General features: G+C 60.8%; 1 protein-coding gene and 1 long non-coding RNA gene across 3 annotated transcripts in view; one reads left to right on the top strand and one right to left on the bottom strand.

Annotated features, from left to right (window-relative positions):
- Window positions 1-2811: 2811 nt before the first annotated feature.
- Window positions 2812-11709, bottom strand: LOC121085880. Its single transcript, XR_005827226.1, has 3 exons — window positions 11593-11709; window positions 4437-4514; window positions 2812-4342 (listed from the first exon to the last, which is right to left on the bottom strand). It is a non-coding gene; the product is annotated as an uncharacterized LOC121085880 (long non-coding RNA).
- A 357-nt stretch (window positions 11710-12066) lies between these two features.
- The window catches only part of RLF (RLF zinc finger), a 41313-nt gene continuing 37617 nt past the window's right edge, over window positions 12067-15762 (top strand). For both annotated transcript variants that reach the window (XM_040585660.1, XM_040585659.1), the window contains exon 1: window positions 12067-12258. In XM_040585660.1, coding sequence (XP_040441594.1) covers window positions 12106-12258 — 153 coding nt within the window. In that variant the 5' untranslated portion in view covers window positions 12067-12105. The remainder of the gene's footprint in view (window positions 12259-15762) is intronic.

Below are 15762 nucleotides of genomic sequence, written 5' to 3'. Positions count from 1 at the left end.
CAAAGATCAAGACCTTTTCATTCCTACTCATCAATAATGTGCACTCTATGTGTACAATTGATTTTTGTTTTCTACTGTATTTGTCTGACCCACAACGGCCAGCTAGAGGCACAAACATCAGCGATGTGTCCTACAGGCCGAGTAATGCGGACTCACACCCACAGTTCTCTTGTGCAGTTCGGATCACAAATGATAAACTGCAATAATGAGAAATTTGGACTACTCAGTACTGAATTTAGGGCCGCAAAATCCAACGGTGCCGTGTTTGAAGGCAGACCAGAGAAAAATCGAGATAGAGGTGCACAGTCTTCACATTCATCCATTTTCTGTGCTGGCTTATAGATTAACTTTTGATTGCTAAAGATGTACATGCAAATCAGTTGGTGCAGATTTGTGTCCCGTGTACCTGCCCAAAGTAGAGGCAGGTACATCGGAGGCCTGAAGCCTGGCGGTGGCACCTCCTTATCCAGAAGGGCAGCGAGTGGATGTTTCCAATGAGTGTTTTGGCTCTAGCAGTGCAAAAAGCCAAAAACCGAGAATACTTAGTTAACCTGTTGTTGGCTCAGAATGTGGGGAGCCCAACTTTTACCCTGCCTTGGTAGCCATGTGAAAGACATCACAAGAATTTGCAAGAGAATGCCTTCGTGGCACCTTCTCTGCGGGAGCCGTGCATGGAGCATTTGAGTCTGAACAAGTGTAAAAGTGAAAAATTAATTTTCTCACCACAGAAAAAAGGTAGCAGGACTTTTGCTATGTCCCTCACGTGGCGACCAGGGCAGGGTGAGAACCACCAAGACAAGTCCTTCCTGGCACCGCCTCTGGTTGAGCTGTGCCTGGGTGGCTCCATGGAGCGCTGGAGTCTGTACAAGTACAAAAGTGTTGGGTCAGTTTTCTCACCCCAGAAAGCAGGGAGCAGAACTCTTGCGATGTCCTTCACGTGGCTGCCAGGGCAGGGTGAGAAGCACAAGACAATTCCAACCTGGCGCCTTCTCCAGGGTGTTGCAGATTATCTTAAATTTTTACGGAATCTCTCTATATTTTGTGTTCGTGAAACAGTTTGCTATAGGACCATCTTGAATTTAAGGAGTTAACCTCCCTGTTAGAATTATGTTAGCGCTTGTTAACCACCCACGTATGAGTTGCTGTGGTGCTTGTTGTCAGAGACTGTGCTACCCGACGCCCCTGTGCCACAGCCCATACTGACCCTACTCCCTAGACCATCACCAGCTCACCTGGGTTCTGGGGGCAGGGCGAGTCACCGGACAGCTTGGCCAGGCCGGTATCCAGCCGCCCAGCCTGGCAACAAGACCCACTTTTAAGGTGTCCTGAAGTGAACCACCTTCACCATAACACCAAAACCCAGACCCACAGGTCGAGACGACCCTTGCCCAGGTGAAGACCCTTCCCCTGTGCAAGTGTAGTAATGGAAGAGGATGGCACAGCAGATACTATAATGATATGCAAATTACTAACCGAGTGTGGAATCAAACTCTACACCTCGAGGAGAGTTACAAAGCAGGTGTGTTCATTGCGGCGCCGGGTGCAAGGGGGGACGCTCCTCCGGACTTGCACAGCGCTCAACCAGCAGCCGGGTGTTTATGGTACAAGTCACACACAGACACATCAGGTTTCCGAGCATCCAGGATCTCCTCCCCCCGCCGCCCCTTCCAGATTTCCTTTTCACCTTCGTGGGCAGGTACCTGAAGCTCCCGTTTTTCTCGGCGTACGTTACCCACCTTCATTTAGTTTCTGTTACCTACTGGAGTTCTTTAGACATCAGCCGTTCTCTAACTGCAGTTCCAGTGTGTAACACCCGCTGGCTGGCGGAGCCCCCCCTTAGTGCCCCCTCTGCACGTGCCCAGCCCAGCCATGCCCGCGGGGCCGGGTTTAATCTATACGCGGCCGTGCGAGTCGGAGGTTGCTGATCTCCTGCTACCACAATTACTTTACCCTGGTTTGGTTTCGTGTAGCGGTTGGCGCGTCCTGGTCCGAAGGCTCCTTATTCGCGTTCTCGTTGAGCTCATCCACATCGGTTTAACCGCCCCTTCCCCAAGTGCCCAGTGCTGAGCTCCCCCCTTCGCTCCCCCCCGGTGCTGATGTCTCCGTTACCTGCGCAGCTCCCGCCCGCAGCGGAGCTGGGGGGGTTTCACTGTACCACCGCCTCCCTCCCCTCAGCCCCCGGCTCGCAGGCGGCTGGAGCCCCCCGTGCCGCCCCCCCACCTCCGCCCCACGGCTCGCTCGCCTCCCCCGCTCTCCCGGCACTGCCCCGCCGCCACGATGCAGTTCCGAGCGCATGGGTGACGCTGGGGCTACAGCACCACATTCGGCCGCCAGGTGGCAGCAGCGCCCCACCGAACCTGCGCCGGGCAGCGGCCGCAGCCCCCCCCGGTTTCCGCCGCCCGCACGCGGGAGCTGCGGGTGCGGGACTCGCAGCGCTCTGCCCTTCTCCCGTCGCAGCCCAGGCGCTACTGCCCGTTGCCTCCGTACCAAGAAGCACGCACGTGGCTCAAGCGTTTCCGTCACGTCTGACGGCTTGAAAAATCGGGTAGCTCTTTATCGTGGCACCAGCAAAACTCACCGACTGCAACAAGGCTTTTACCATCCCACCCCAGGTTAACTCCGACAGCTGCTCCCACACCTCACCACGGCACGGCCACCAATCCCCCACGAGGTTTCAACAGTTCATCTACTGCCCGTGCTGTCTTCATCCTTTGTGCCGGTCCACCCTGCTTCTTGCCTCTGCTGCAGCCTCTTCACCTCTCCCACCTACAGAGCACTCTTTTTTCTGCTTCTTCCAGGTCTCTTCCTCCCATGCACCTCTTTCATCCCCCTCAGCTATTTAACTACTCAGCAGAACCAGCCACAGCTGCACCTCATCCACATCAGCCAACCCAAGCCAGCCCACAGCTGTATGTTATCAATGTTAATTAACCTGCCTTCATTCCTCTACAATTCTTTCTGCCCATGCCCCACCCATTATCGAGGCAGAAGCAGCAGCACAAGGAACCTGTTGGTGCAAGGTTTTTTCCTACAGATAAGCCCCAGTGATTGCAGCTGTTAAAAGGAGAAATTCACACAGCCCTGGGTACCACTGGGCTTGCTTTAGTCATGACTCAGAGCTGGGCCACCACCCCAGTGAGTGGCAGAGAACCAAGGGATACAGCACAGCTTATATACGCTTATCAAATCATTAGTCAACATCTGAAGTTTTTAGAAGTTTCCTTTGGTCTTGTCAGTTCTGCGAATCCATCATCTGACCCTGTCCCAACTGATTCATCTATTCGGTTCCAGTCTCCTCCTCGCAGCATGATCTCCTTTCTGTCTGCTTTAACTCTCACAATCCTTTAAGCACATTTAGTCTTTGAACAAGCAATTTTATTCACATATACTATTTTTTTAAAAACAGCTGTGTTTCTCAGAGCACCTGTGCATACAATTTATCATCTATTATTTCTCTGTTCTCCCACTGATTAACCTGACGAAGTCTAAACCAGCCTTGGATTAGGGCTATGCAAGGGCTGAGGCCTGGTTCTGCCATTTAGCAGCTTCAGCACTTTAAAGTTCTTAATTCAAAATGCATTTTCTTTAACACACTACCTTGTGCCAGTGAAACACGTATGACTAGCTAGGGCAAAGACCGCTTTTAGGAGAGCAGGAGTCGGGAGTGGGGGTGGTTGGGGCTCTTGGTTAGACTCACAGGTGGGTCTTGCCTTTGGATGAGCAAGGGTTGAGTGGGGGTCCCGTGTTTTGGCTCACAGGACTGTCCCTTTGCCCCGTTACCTCTTCAATGCACGCTCACCCCAGACCCGTTAAAGCTTCTGCGGCAGACTTATAGAAAAGGTGGCCAGTGAAGCCACATTTTATTTTTATGTAATAAATACTTTTATGTAAAAAGTTTTTTCTATACATCCATGGCCCCATATAATGTCTTGTGCAAGGAGAGGACTCTCCCACATTTTGGAAAGGGGCAAGGCTCCATTGTGAAGAGGGAACAATAGCCCCTGCCACCCCCCCCCCCCCCCAGCAGTCGATTTCTCATACAGACTGTTGTTCACCCTATCATGCAATCCAGAGGGGTGTCTAGGAGACACTTGCTCTCAACAGGAAAAATGCAGAACCATTTAACTTGGAGAATAATGGGGATGTGCAAAAAGCTCACAAGCAGATTGGTGGCACCGGAGCTCCACGCTCTTCTTGTACATATCTCCTCTCCTTCCCAGGCCACCCCCTCAGCATTAAATCTGCAGGCAGGTAGTTTTGCTATTCCTAATCCATCTTAGGTTTCAGCCACCTCTCCAAGCGTTAAGCACATGAAGCACTCCGTCTGCTTCATACTGCAAAACTATGAGGTGAACGTATGGGCAAGCCTCCCAGATGCTTCCGCCTCGATTTACCCCAAGTCTTCCCCACTTCACCCCTCCCCCTTTCCCATTCACCTTGCAGAGGCTAAGGTGGAAAAGAGCAGGTAACTCTGGCCAGGCGGGCAGGGGTTGCTGCCCTCCCGCTGATCACGCCTGATTAGGCAGAGTATGGGCAGGGGAGCGGGATCAGACACGGGCAGGGGAGCGGGATCAGGGCACGGGCAGGGGAGCGGGATCAGACACGGGCAGGGCAGCGGGATCAGACACGGGCAGGGGAGCGGGATCAGGGCACGGGCAGGGCAGCGGGATCAGACACGGGCAGGGCAGCGGGATCAGGGCACGGGCAGGGCAGCGGGATCAGACACGGGCAGGGCAGCGGGATCAGACACGGGCAGGGCAGCGGGATCAGGGCACGGGCAGGGCAGCGGGATCAGACACGGGCAGGGCAGCGGGATCAGACACGGGCAGGGCAGCGGGATCAGACACGGGCAGGGCAGCGGGATCAGACACGGGCAGGGCAGCGGGATCAGACACGGGCAGGGCAGCGGGATCAGACACGGGCAGGGGAGCGGGATCAGACACGGGCAGGGGAGCGGGATCAGACACGGGCAGGGCAGCGGGATCAGACACGGGCAGGGGAGCGGGATCAGACACGGGCAGGGCAGCGGGATCAGACACGGGCAGGGGAGCGGGATCAGACACGGGCAGGGCAGCGGGATCAGACACGGGCAGGGGAGCGGGATCAGACACGGGCAGGGCAGCGGGATCAGACACGGGCAGGGCAGCGGGATCAGGGCACGGGCAGGGCAGCGGGATCAGACACGGGCAGGGGAGCGGGATCAGACACGGGCAGGGGAGCGGGATCAGACACGGGCAGGGCAGCGGGATCAGGGCACGGGCAGAGCAGCGGGATCAGACACGGGCAGGGCAGCGGGATCAGACACGGGCAGGGCAGCGGGATCAGACACGGGCAGGGGAGCGGGATCAGACACGGGCAGGGCAGCGGGATCAGACACGGGCAGGGCAGCGGGATCAGACACGGGCAGGGGAGCGGGATCAGACACGGGCAGGGCAGCGGGATCAGACACGGGCAGGGGAGCGGGATCAGACACGGGCAGGGCAGCGGGATCAGGGCACGGGCAGGGGAGCGGGATCAGACACGGGCAGGGCAGCGGGATCAGACACGGGCAGGGCAGCGGGATCAGACACGGGCAGGGCAGCGGGATCAGACACGGGCAGGGCAGCGGGATCAGGGCACGGGCAGGGGAGCGGGATCAGACACGGGCAGGGCAGCGGGATCAGGGCACGGGCAGGGCAGCGGGATCAGACACGGGCAGGGCAGCGGGATCAGACACGGGCAGGGGAGCGGGATCAGACACGGGCAGGGCAGCAGGATCAGGGCACGGGCAGGGCAGCGGGATCACACACGGGCAGGGCAGCGGGATCAGGGCACGGGCAGAGCAGCGGGATCAGACACGGGCAGGGCAGCGGGATCAGACACGGGCAGGGCAGCGGGATCAGACACGGGCAGGGGAGCGGGATCAGACACGGGCAGGGCAGCGGGATCAGGGCACGGGCAGGGCAGCGGGATCAGACACGGGCAGGGCAGCGGGATCAGACACGGGCAGGGCAGCGGGATCAGACACGGGCAGGGCAGCGGGATCAGGGCACGGGCAGGGGAGCGGGATCAGACACGGGCAGGGCAGCGGGATCAGGGCACGGGCAGGGGAGCGGGATCAGACACGGGCAGGGCAGCAGGATCAGGGCACGGGCAGGGCAGCGGGATCACACACGGGCAGGGCAGCGGGATCAGGGCACGGGCAGAGCAGCGGGATCAGACACGGGCAGGGCAGCGGGATCAGACACGGGCAGGGCAGCGGGATCAGACACGGGCAGGGGAGCGGGATCAGACACGGGCAGGGCAGCGGGATCAGACACGGGCAGGGCAGCGGGATCAGGGCACGGGCAGGGCAGCGGGATCAGGGCACGGGCAGGGCAGCGGGATCAGACACGGGCAGGGCAGCGGGATCAGACACGGGCAGGGCAGCGGGATCAGACACGGGCAGGGCAGCGGGATCAGGCACGGGCAGGGGAGCGGGATCAGACACGGGCAGGGCAGCGGGATCAGGGCACGGGCAGGGGAGCGGGATCAGGCACGGGCAGGGGAGCGGGATCAGACACGGGCAGGGCAGCGGGATCAGACACGGGCAGGGGAGCGGGATCAGGGCACGGGCAGGGCAGCGGGATCAGGGCACGGGCAGGGCAGCGGGATCAGACACGGGCAGGGCAGCGGGATCAGGGCACGGGCAGAGCAGCGGGATCAGACACGGGCAGGGCAGCGGGATCAGACACGGGCAGGGCAGCGGGATCAGACACGGGCAGGGGAGCGGGATCAGACACGGGCAGGGCAGCGGGATCAGGGCACGGGCAGGGCAGCGGGATCAGACACGGGCAGGGCAGCAGGATCAGACACGGGCAGGGCAGCGGGATCAGACACGGGCAGGGCAGCGGGATCAGGGCACGGGCAGGGGAGCGGGATCAGACACGGGCAGGGCAGCGGGATCAGGGCACGGGCAGGGGAGCGGGATCAGACACGGGCAGGGCAGCGGGATCAGGGCACGGGCAGGGCAGCGGGATCACACACGGGCAGGGCAGCGGGATCAGGGCACGGGCAGAGCAGCGGGATCAGACACGGGCAGGGCAGCGGGATCAGACACGGGCAGGGGAGCGGGATCAGACACGGGCAGGGCAGCGGGATCAGACACGGGCAGGGCAGCGGGATCAGGGCACGGGCAGGGCAGCGGGATCAGGGCACGGGCAGGGCAGCGGGATCAGACACGGGCAGGGCAGCGGGATCAGACACGGGCAGGGCAGCGGGATCAGACACGGGCAGGGCAGCGGGATCAGGCACGGGCAGGGGAGCGGGATCAGACACGGGCAGGGCAGCGGGATCAGGGCACGGGCAGGGGAGCGGGATCAGGCACGGGCAGGGGAGCGGGATCAGACACGGGCAGGGCAGCGGGATCAGACACGGGCAGGGGAGCGGGATCAGGGCACGGGCAGGGGAGCGGGATCAGGGCACGGGCAGGGCAGCGGGATCAGGCACGGGCAGGGGAGCGGGATCAGACACGGGCAGGGCAGCGGGATCAGACACGGGCAGGGCAGCGGGATCAGACACGGGCAGGGCAGCGGGATCAGACACGGGCAGGGCAGCGGGATCAGGCACAGGCAGGGGAGCGGGATCAGACACGGGCAGGGCAGCGGGATCAGACACGGGCAGGGCAGCGGGATCAGGCACGGGCAGGGCAGCGGGATCAGACACGGGCAGGGCAGCGGGATCAGGGCACGGGCAGGGGAGCGGGATCAGGGCACGGGCAGGGCAGCGGGATCAGGCACGGGCAGGGGAGCGGGATCAGACACGGGCAGGGCAGCGGGATCAGACACGGGCAGGGCAGCGGGATCAGACACGGGCAGGGCAGCGGGATCAGACACGGGCAGGGCAGCGGGATCAGGGCACGGGCAGGGGAGCGGGATCAGGCACGGGCAGGGCAGCGGGATCAGACACGGGCAGGGCAGCGGGATCAGGCACGGGCAGGGGAGCGGGATCAGACACGGGCAGGGCAGCGGGATCAGACACGGGCAGGGCAGCGGGATCAGGCACGGGCAGGGCAGCGGGATCAGACACGGGCAGGGGAGCGGGATCAGGGCACGGGCAGGGCAGCGGGATCAGACACGGGCAGGGCAGCGGGATCAGGGCACGGGCAGGGGAGCGGGATCAGACACGGGCAGGGCAGCGGGATCAGACACGGGCAGGGCAGCGGGATCAGACACGGGCAGGGCAGCGGGATCAGACACGGGCAGGGCAGCGGGATCAGGGCACGGGCAGGGGAGCGGGATCAGACACGGGCAGGGCAGCGGGATCAGGGCACGGGCAGGGCAGCGGGATCAGACACGGGCAGGGCAGCGGGATCAGACACGGGCAGGGGAGCGGGATCAGACACGGGCAGGGCAGCAGGATCAGGGCACGGGCAGGGCAGCGGGATCACACACGGGCAGGGCAGCGGGATCAGGGCACGGGCAGAGCAGCGGGATCAGACACGGGCAGGGCAGCGGGATCAGACACGGGCAGGGCAGCGGGATCAGACACGGGCAGGGGAGCGGGATCAGACACGGGCAGGGCAGCGGGATCAGGGCACGGGCAGGGCAGCGGGATCAGACACGGGCAGGGCAGCGGGATCAGACACGGGCAGGGCAGCGGGATCAGACACGGGCAGGGCAGCGGGATCAGGGCACGGGCAGGGGAGCGGGATCAGACACGGGCAGGGCAGCGGGATCAGGGCACGGGCAGGGGAGCGGGATCAGACACGGGCAGGGCAGCAGGATCAGGGCACGGGCAGGGCAGCGGGATCACACACGGGCAGGGCAGCGGGATCAGGGCACGGGCAGGGCAGCGGGATCAGACACGGGCAGGGCAGCGGGATCAGACACGGGCAGGGCAGCGGGATCAGACACGGGCAGGGGAGCGGGATCAGACACGGGCAGGGCAGCGGGATCAGACACGGGCAGGGCAGCGGGATCAGGGCACGGGCAGGGCAGCGGGATCAGGGCACGGGCAGGGCAGCGGGATCAGACACGGGCAGGGCAGCGGGATCAGACACGGGCAGGGCAGCGGGATCAGACACGGGCAGGGCAGCGGGATCAGGCACGGGCAGGGGAGCGGGATCAGACACGGGCAGGGCAGCGGGATCAGGGCACGGGCAGGGGAGCGGGATCAGGCACGGGCAGGGGAGCGGGATCAGACACGGGCAGGGCAGCGGGATCAGACACGGGCAGGGGAGCGGGATCAGGGCACGGGCAGGGCAGCGGGATCAGGGCACGGGCAGGGCAGCGGGATCAGACACGGGCAGGGCAGCGGGATCAGGGCACGGGCAGAGCAGCGGGATCAGACACGGGCAGGGCAGCGGGATCAGACACGGGCAGGGCAGCGGGATCAGACACGGGCAGGGGAGCGGGATCAGACACGGGCAGGGCAGCGGGATCAGGGCACGGGCAGGGCAGCGGGATCAGACACGGGCAGGGCAGCGGGATCAGACACGGGCAGGGCAGCGGGATCAGACACGGGCAGGGCAGCGGGATCAGGGCACGGGCAGGGGAGCGGGATCAGACACGGGCAGGGCAGCGGGATCAGGGCACGGGCAGGGGAGCGGGATCAGACACGGGCAGGGCAGCGGGATCAGGGCACGGGCAGGGCAGCGGGATCACACACGGGCAGGGCAGCGGGATCAGGGCACGGGCAGAGCAGCGGGATCAGACACGGGCAGGGCAGCGGGATCAGACACGGGCAGGGGAGCGGGATCAGACACGGGCAGGGCAGCGGGATCAGACACGGGCAGGGCAGCGGGATCAGGGCACGGGCAGGGCAGCGGGATCAGGGCACGGGCAGGGCAGCGGGATCAGACACGGGCAGGGCAGCGGGATCAGACACGGGCAGGGCAGCGGGATCAGACACGGGCAGGGCAGCGGGATCAGGCACGGGCAGGGGAGCGGGATCAGACACGGGCAGGGCAGCGGGATCAGGGCACGGGCAGGGGAGCGGGATCAGGCACGGGCAGGGGAGCGGGATCAGACACGGGCAGGGCAGCGGGATCAGACACGGGCAGGGGAGCGGGATCAGGGCACGGGCAGGGGAGCGGGATCAGGGCACGGGCAGGGCAGCGGGATCAGGCACGGGCAGGGGAGCGGGATCAGACACGGGCAGGGCAGCGGGATCAGACACGGGCAGGGCAGCGGGATCAGACACGGGCAGGGCAGCGGGATCAGACACGGGCAGGGCAGCGGGATCAGGCACAGGCAGGGGAGCGGGATCAGACACGGGCAGGGCAGCGGGATCAGACACGGGCAGGGCAGCGGGATCAGGCACGGGCAGGGCAGCGGGATCAGACACGGGCAGGGCAGCGGGATCAGACACGGGCAGGGCAGCGGGATCAGGGCACGGGCAGGGGAGCGGGATCAGGGCACGGGCAGGGCAGCGGGATCAGGCACGGGCAGGGGAGCGGGATCAGACACGGGCAGGGCAGCGGGATCAGACACGGGCAGGGCAGCGGGATCAGACACGGGCAGGGCAGCGGGATCAGACACGGGCAGGGCAGCGGGATCAGACACGGGCAGGGCAGCGGGATCAGGGCACGGGCAGGGCAGCGGGATCAGGGCACGGGCAGGGGAGCGGGATCAGGGCACGGGCAGGGCAGCGGGATCAGACACGGGCAGGGCAGCGGGATCAGACACGGGCAGGGCAGCGGGATCAGACACGGGCAGGGCAGCGGGATCAGGCACGGGCAGGGGAGCGGGATCAGACACGGGCAGGGCAGCGGGATCAGACACGGGCAGGGCAGCGGGATCAGGCACGGGCAGGGGAGCGGGATCAGACACGGGCAGGGCAGCGGGATCAGACACGGGCAGGGCAGCGGGATCAGACACGGGCAGGGCAGCGGGATCAGACACGGGCAGGGCAGCGGGATCAGACACGGGCAGGGCAGCGGGATCAGACACGGGCAGGGCAGCGGGATCAGACACGGGCAGGGGAGCGGGATCAGACACGGGCAGGGCAGCGGGATCAGTGCACGGGCAGGGGAGCGGGATCAGGGCACGGGCAGGGCAGCGGGATCAGGCACGGTCAGGGCAGCGGGATCAGACACGGGCAGGGCAGCGGGATCAGACACGGGCAGGGGAGCGGGATCAGACACGGGCAGGGCAGCGGGATCAGGGCACGGGCAGGGGAGCGGGATCAGGGCACGGGCAGGGCAGCGGGATCAGACACGGGCAGGGCAGCGGGATCAGGCACGGGCAGGGCAGCGGGATCAGGCACGGGCAGGGCAGCGGGATCAGGCACGGGCAGGGCAGCGGGATCAGGGCACGGGCAGGGCAGCGGGATCAGACACGGGCAGGGCAGCGGGATCAGGCACGGGCAGGGCAGCGGGATCAGGCACGGGCAGGGCAGCGGGATCAGGCACGGGCAGGGCAGCGGGATCAGGCACGGGCAGGGCAGCGGGATCAGGCACGGGCAGGGCAGCGGGATCAGGGCACGGGCAGGGGAGCGGGACGCCCGCCCCGCCCCGCCGCGCGCAGACCGCAGCCCCGTGCCCGCCCCGCCCCCACCACGCGCGGGTGAGGCGGGCCCGCCGGGCACGCAGCCCCAGCGCGGAGGCGGACGCTCCCCGGTGCCCGCCGGTACCTTTGGGGCGGCTCCTGCTCTGCGATGCGCCCTGTAAGAGGCGGGAGCCGCCGGTGCCAGCGCGGGGACCAGCTGCGGGACAAAACCGCGCAGCCCGCCCCGGACCACCGCCGCCGGGCGCCGGTGCCGCGCTTCCGCGGGCGGGAGGAGCGCAAGGGGAGGCGGCCCGCGGGACCCCGCGCCAGGCCGGGCGGAGCGCCGGGCTCAACCCACAGGCGGAGCCGCCGCCGCTTCCCGCGCAGGGCGGCGCTGAGGCGGGCGGGGCGCGCGGCGGGGGGCGGGGCAGCCCCGCGCGCCCGCTCCCCCCGCAGAGACGCGCACGCGGGTGGCGGGCTCCCGCCACGTGACGCCAGTCGCCGGGAAACGCCCGCTCGCCGCCCCCGACGGCGGGTCGCGTGGGCTGCGACACGCGCGCTGTGTCACGAGTGCGTCACGTGACGGCGTCCCAGGACGATGAGGTCAGTGGCTGCGAGTCACGTGATCCTTGCCTACGCGCAGTGGGGTCGGGCGCAGATGGCGGACGCTGAGGCCGAGGCGGCTCCGCGGCCCGAGATGCAGCGGCTGGTGGCGGCGCTCCGAGCCCGCCTCTGGCAGCTGCAGACGGAGCTGCGCGAGCAGGAGGTGTCGGAGGCCTCGTCCCGGGCCTACTGCCGGGGCTTCTGCCAGGTAGGCGACGGGTGGCGGCGGGCCGCGGTGCGGGCCGTAGGCCGGGCGGAGCGCTCGGGGCCGGGGCTGGGGCGGGCCTCTCCCGCCGTGGGGCGCGCCCGGCGCTGCGGGCGGCGCGGGGCCGTTCCGGGGGCGCTGCCGGCTCCTCCGGCGCTGCCGCGGCGGGGGGACGGGCGGTGCGGCCTGGGCCGCTGCTGGGCGCGGACGTGCGCGGCCTGCGGGAGGGACACCCCCGCGGCCGGGCCAGCCGCTCGCCGCCGGGCTCTGCCAGCGCCTTGGGCTGCCGGTGGCCCGCGGGAGCAGCTCTGGGGCAGGCGGGCTGCGCCGCGTTCCGCGTTTTCTCAGTGCGGCCTTGGCTCGGTTCCTAGACCTCAGCCTTCCTGTCCTTTATTTGTCTCGGGATCAGAACTGTGTGTCCTGCCGTGACTGAGATGTGCCGGGGAATAAGCGATGCGTGCTGGTTTGCAGAGGCCCGCAGCTCACTTACCCCACGGAGTGAGCTGCTCTGGTCAGTGAGCTTTCCTGAATACTCGCTTAATGTAACTCAGGCTGAGGATCAGCGATTCCTGAATTGAACTGCTGACTTCCAGAAGAAGAGCTGAACTTGATTAAAGCCACAGTGATGGAGATATCTTATTTGTAAATAAACTCTTTGATGGGTTTATTAGTTTTGGCTTCCCCCACAGCACCATTTATTGTGAGCTCTAAGGCTGGATAATTGTTGCTAGGTTTCTCTGTTGGAGAGTCTTCCATGTTGACTCGGAAGAGATTGTGGTTTCTAAATTAAATGGAAAAAAAAAAATCCATTTCACAAGCTAGTTTAACCACACCTTAGGAGATACAACCATGGTTTTTGGTAAATGGCAAAATCTGGTACTGAGACAAAAAAAGCTCCTACTGGTGCATGATAGATACGAGGTGTTACCCTTCACAGTCTTCCATTTTACATTCATAGGTTGTGTACTTCGCTATACCATTCTGGGAGGATGTTTAGCTCGTCACTTACCAAAACAACAGAAGGAGTTAATTTGTTAGGTTTCCAAACTCTTGTTTCTCAAACTGCAGGATGCTGCTGCATACTGCTGTGTGTGTCCCAAGTTAAGCACACTTGTAAGATCTGCAACCTTGCATTTACATGAAGCCTAGTGTAATGTATGTGATTTTCTCAGTTTTTCAGGTTTTGCTAGAATTGTTTCCAGTGGCATTCACTGCATCAGAACATTGAAACAAATATTCAGCTAAGACTTAGTAGAGGTAGATGATCAGTATATATAGATATCGAGTCATCTAGATTAGTTTGGTACAGATAAAGCTTTAGCGGTTGCTTGGTCAATGGAGTTTGATGGAAGACAGTTAAAACAAAAAAACCCCCAAAACAAACCAAAAAATCAAACCTCCAAACCCTGTCCCACAAAAACTTAGACCTTCTTAGATCTCTGTGCTGTTATGGAATGGTAGTCTTGTTTTAGAACACTGTGATAGATAGTACAGATTAAAAAAAAAAAAATTATCTTGGGTTACCGTCAGATTGGGACATGCTGATTGTCATGACTGTACACCAAGAGATTCAGAGGAAAGCATGAAGTTGCTATTCGGTCATGTGGCAACCTCAATGGAGTATGAATTTGTGATGTCACTGTGCAGTCAAAACACTGGTGAGGATGTAATTTGACATCTCGGTTTCCCCTTCTGACGGGATGTTTGTGAATGTTGCACAGAGTTTCAGTAGTAAAACTTAAAAATAACTTAAGGTCTGTCCCAAAGTGCCATTTAAGGAGCTCAACTTACTTTGTATTAACAACTTGGAGGCTACCACTGGTATGTTGTCATAAACGTTATTAAGCTACAGCAGAAAATGCCTAGAATGAAGCTGAATTTAACTGGGCCTAAATACAATCTTGGGAAGTTGTTGTGATGAGGGTAGCTGAAATGTTTTAGGGCAGCAATGGATTTGCCATCCTGTGTGTATGTCTATGGCATGGTCTTGAAAAGGTGCTCCGTTTTGCTGTGGAAGTTACTGAGGCTGTTGGAACACAACAAACAACCAAATCAGCAGCTTTCCGGTGCTTTGAGCTGTCTGCCTGCTGTGTTTTACCACATGTAAGCTTGTGCTGTCACATGCAGCTCTCCAGTAGCTCTTCCTGTGATGCTGGGTAACATGGTTTCCATGAAGATCCCTATTTTTGAGCCAGGGAGTAAGATTGGTGTCCAGGGTAACACAAAGAAACCCATAAAGCCTAAATGGTGGGTCGACCTTGCAACTTTATATTGTACAACTGTGAATGCTTTGCATGTTCACCTTAGGAGAAGCATGTCTGTTTGAGAGCTCAGTATGTACCCGAAAGGCCAACTAGAATGAACAGTGTGTGTGTTTGATGTTGTGCTGTCGTAAATACAAAGAACAGTTATCGGTGAAGCAGAGGTGGTAGGACATCAAAGCATTCCACCTGCCAAATACCCAGCACCTGTTGGCTTTCTGAAATGACTGAAAGTGGCACAGTTGAGGACTGTCAGTTGCCATCAGGTATCTTTAAGAAGAGGTGGAAGTTTTCTCTTAGAGGCTTCAAGTTGCCTGACCCATTATTACAACTTTCACATGTTCTGAGATAAAACCCCTGATGCTTCAGAAGAAATGCAGCTAAGCAGGTATCCCAGAATTGCAGAACATGAGCATCGTGCAGTGTTGAGGACCTAGGCTGGTCTGTAGGTTACACAGTAGGTGGATGTGTGTAGCCTCTGCTCTTCTCACACACTTTCCAATTAGATATGTTATTGTAGTCAAAGGAAGGAGGGTCGGATGAAGTATAAGTGGATGTGTGTTAACCAGACTTAAAATGTTTGAATACTCTCTTCAGGTAATTAGATGGTAAGGTAACAATTGCTTAGAAAGTTGTTACTTGGCTATTGGTTAAGCATGTAGACTATATATTTTTAACAAGTTAAAAATTGTCTAATTTTAATCTTGTGTATAGACTGCCAGGAAAAGTCTGTAGTGAACTAATAAAACTTCTACTTACATTGCTTGTGAACTAGCACAAGGGCTTTAAGAGACTCTCATACAGTTACTGCATTTTGCTTATTTGTCAGTGCGCTAATACTAATAGCATAATGTTCAGAGCTATGTATCTTTGAACTTCAAGCTATTAATAAGTCTCTTGCCTTGAATCTGCCTTATGTGCAGAAAGCATCATTGTTCATCTATTTGGGGAGAAGTTTCTGATAAATGACTCCTCAACAAATTGCTAATATTAGCTGTAAGACTTCTATCTCAACACTAGGATTGCACTTGGGCAAGGATGCAGAGTATTCTAGTAATTTTGTTTAATCTTAGGAAATATTTTACCATGTTTTATGGTTTACAGAGACCAGATAGTTAATGATCTAAGTGTCTGTGAAAATAATTGAGCACTAAATTTCGCTTTTTAAGTAGATTGGTTTTAAGGGACGTATTTTTAAGAAAAGTGCAGGGATTTGTATGTTTGATCTATTTCCATACTCACTATA

The sequence above is a fragment of the Falco naumanni genome, chromosome 3 (assembly GCF_017639655.2).
Source record: "Falco naumanni isolate bFalNau1 chromosome 3, bFalNau1.pat, whole genome shotgun sequence".
In the NCBI taxonomy this organism is placed as follows: domain Eukaryota; kingdom Metazoa; phylum Chordata; class Aves; order Falconiformes; family Falconidae; genus Falco; species Falco naumanni.
This window is presented reverse-complemented; position numbering and strand designations above follow the sequence as displayed.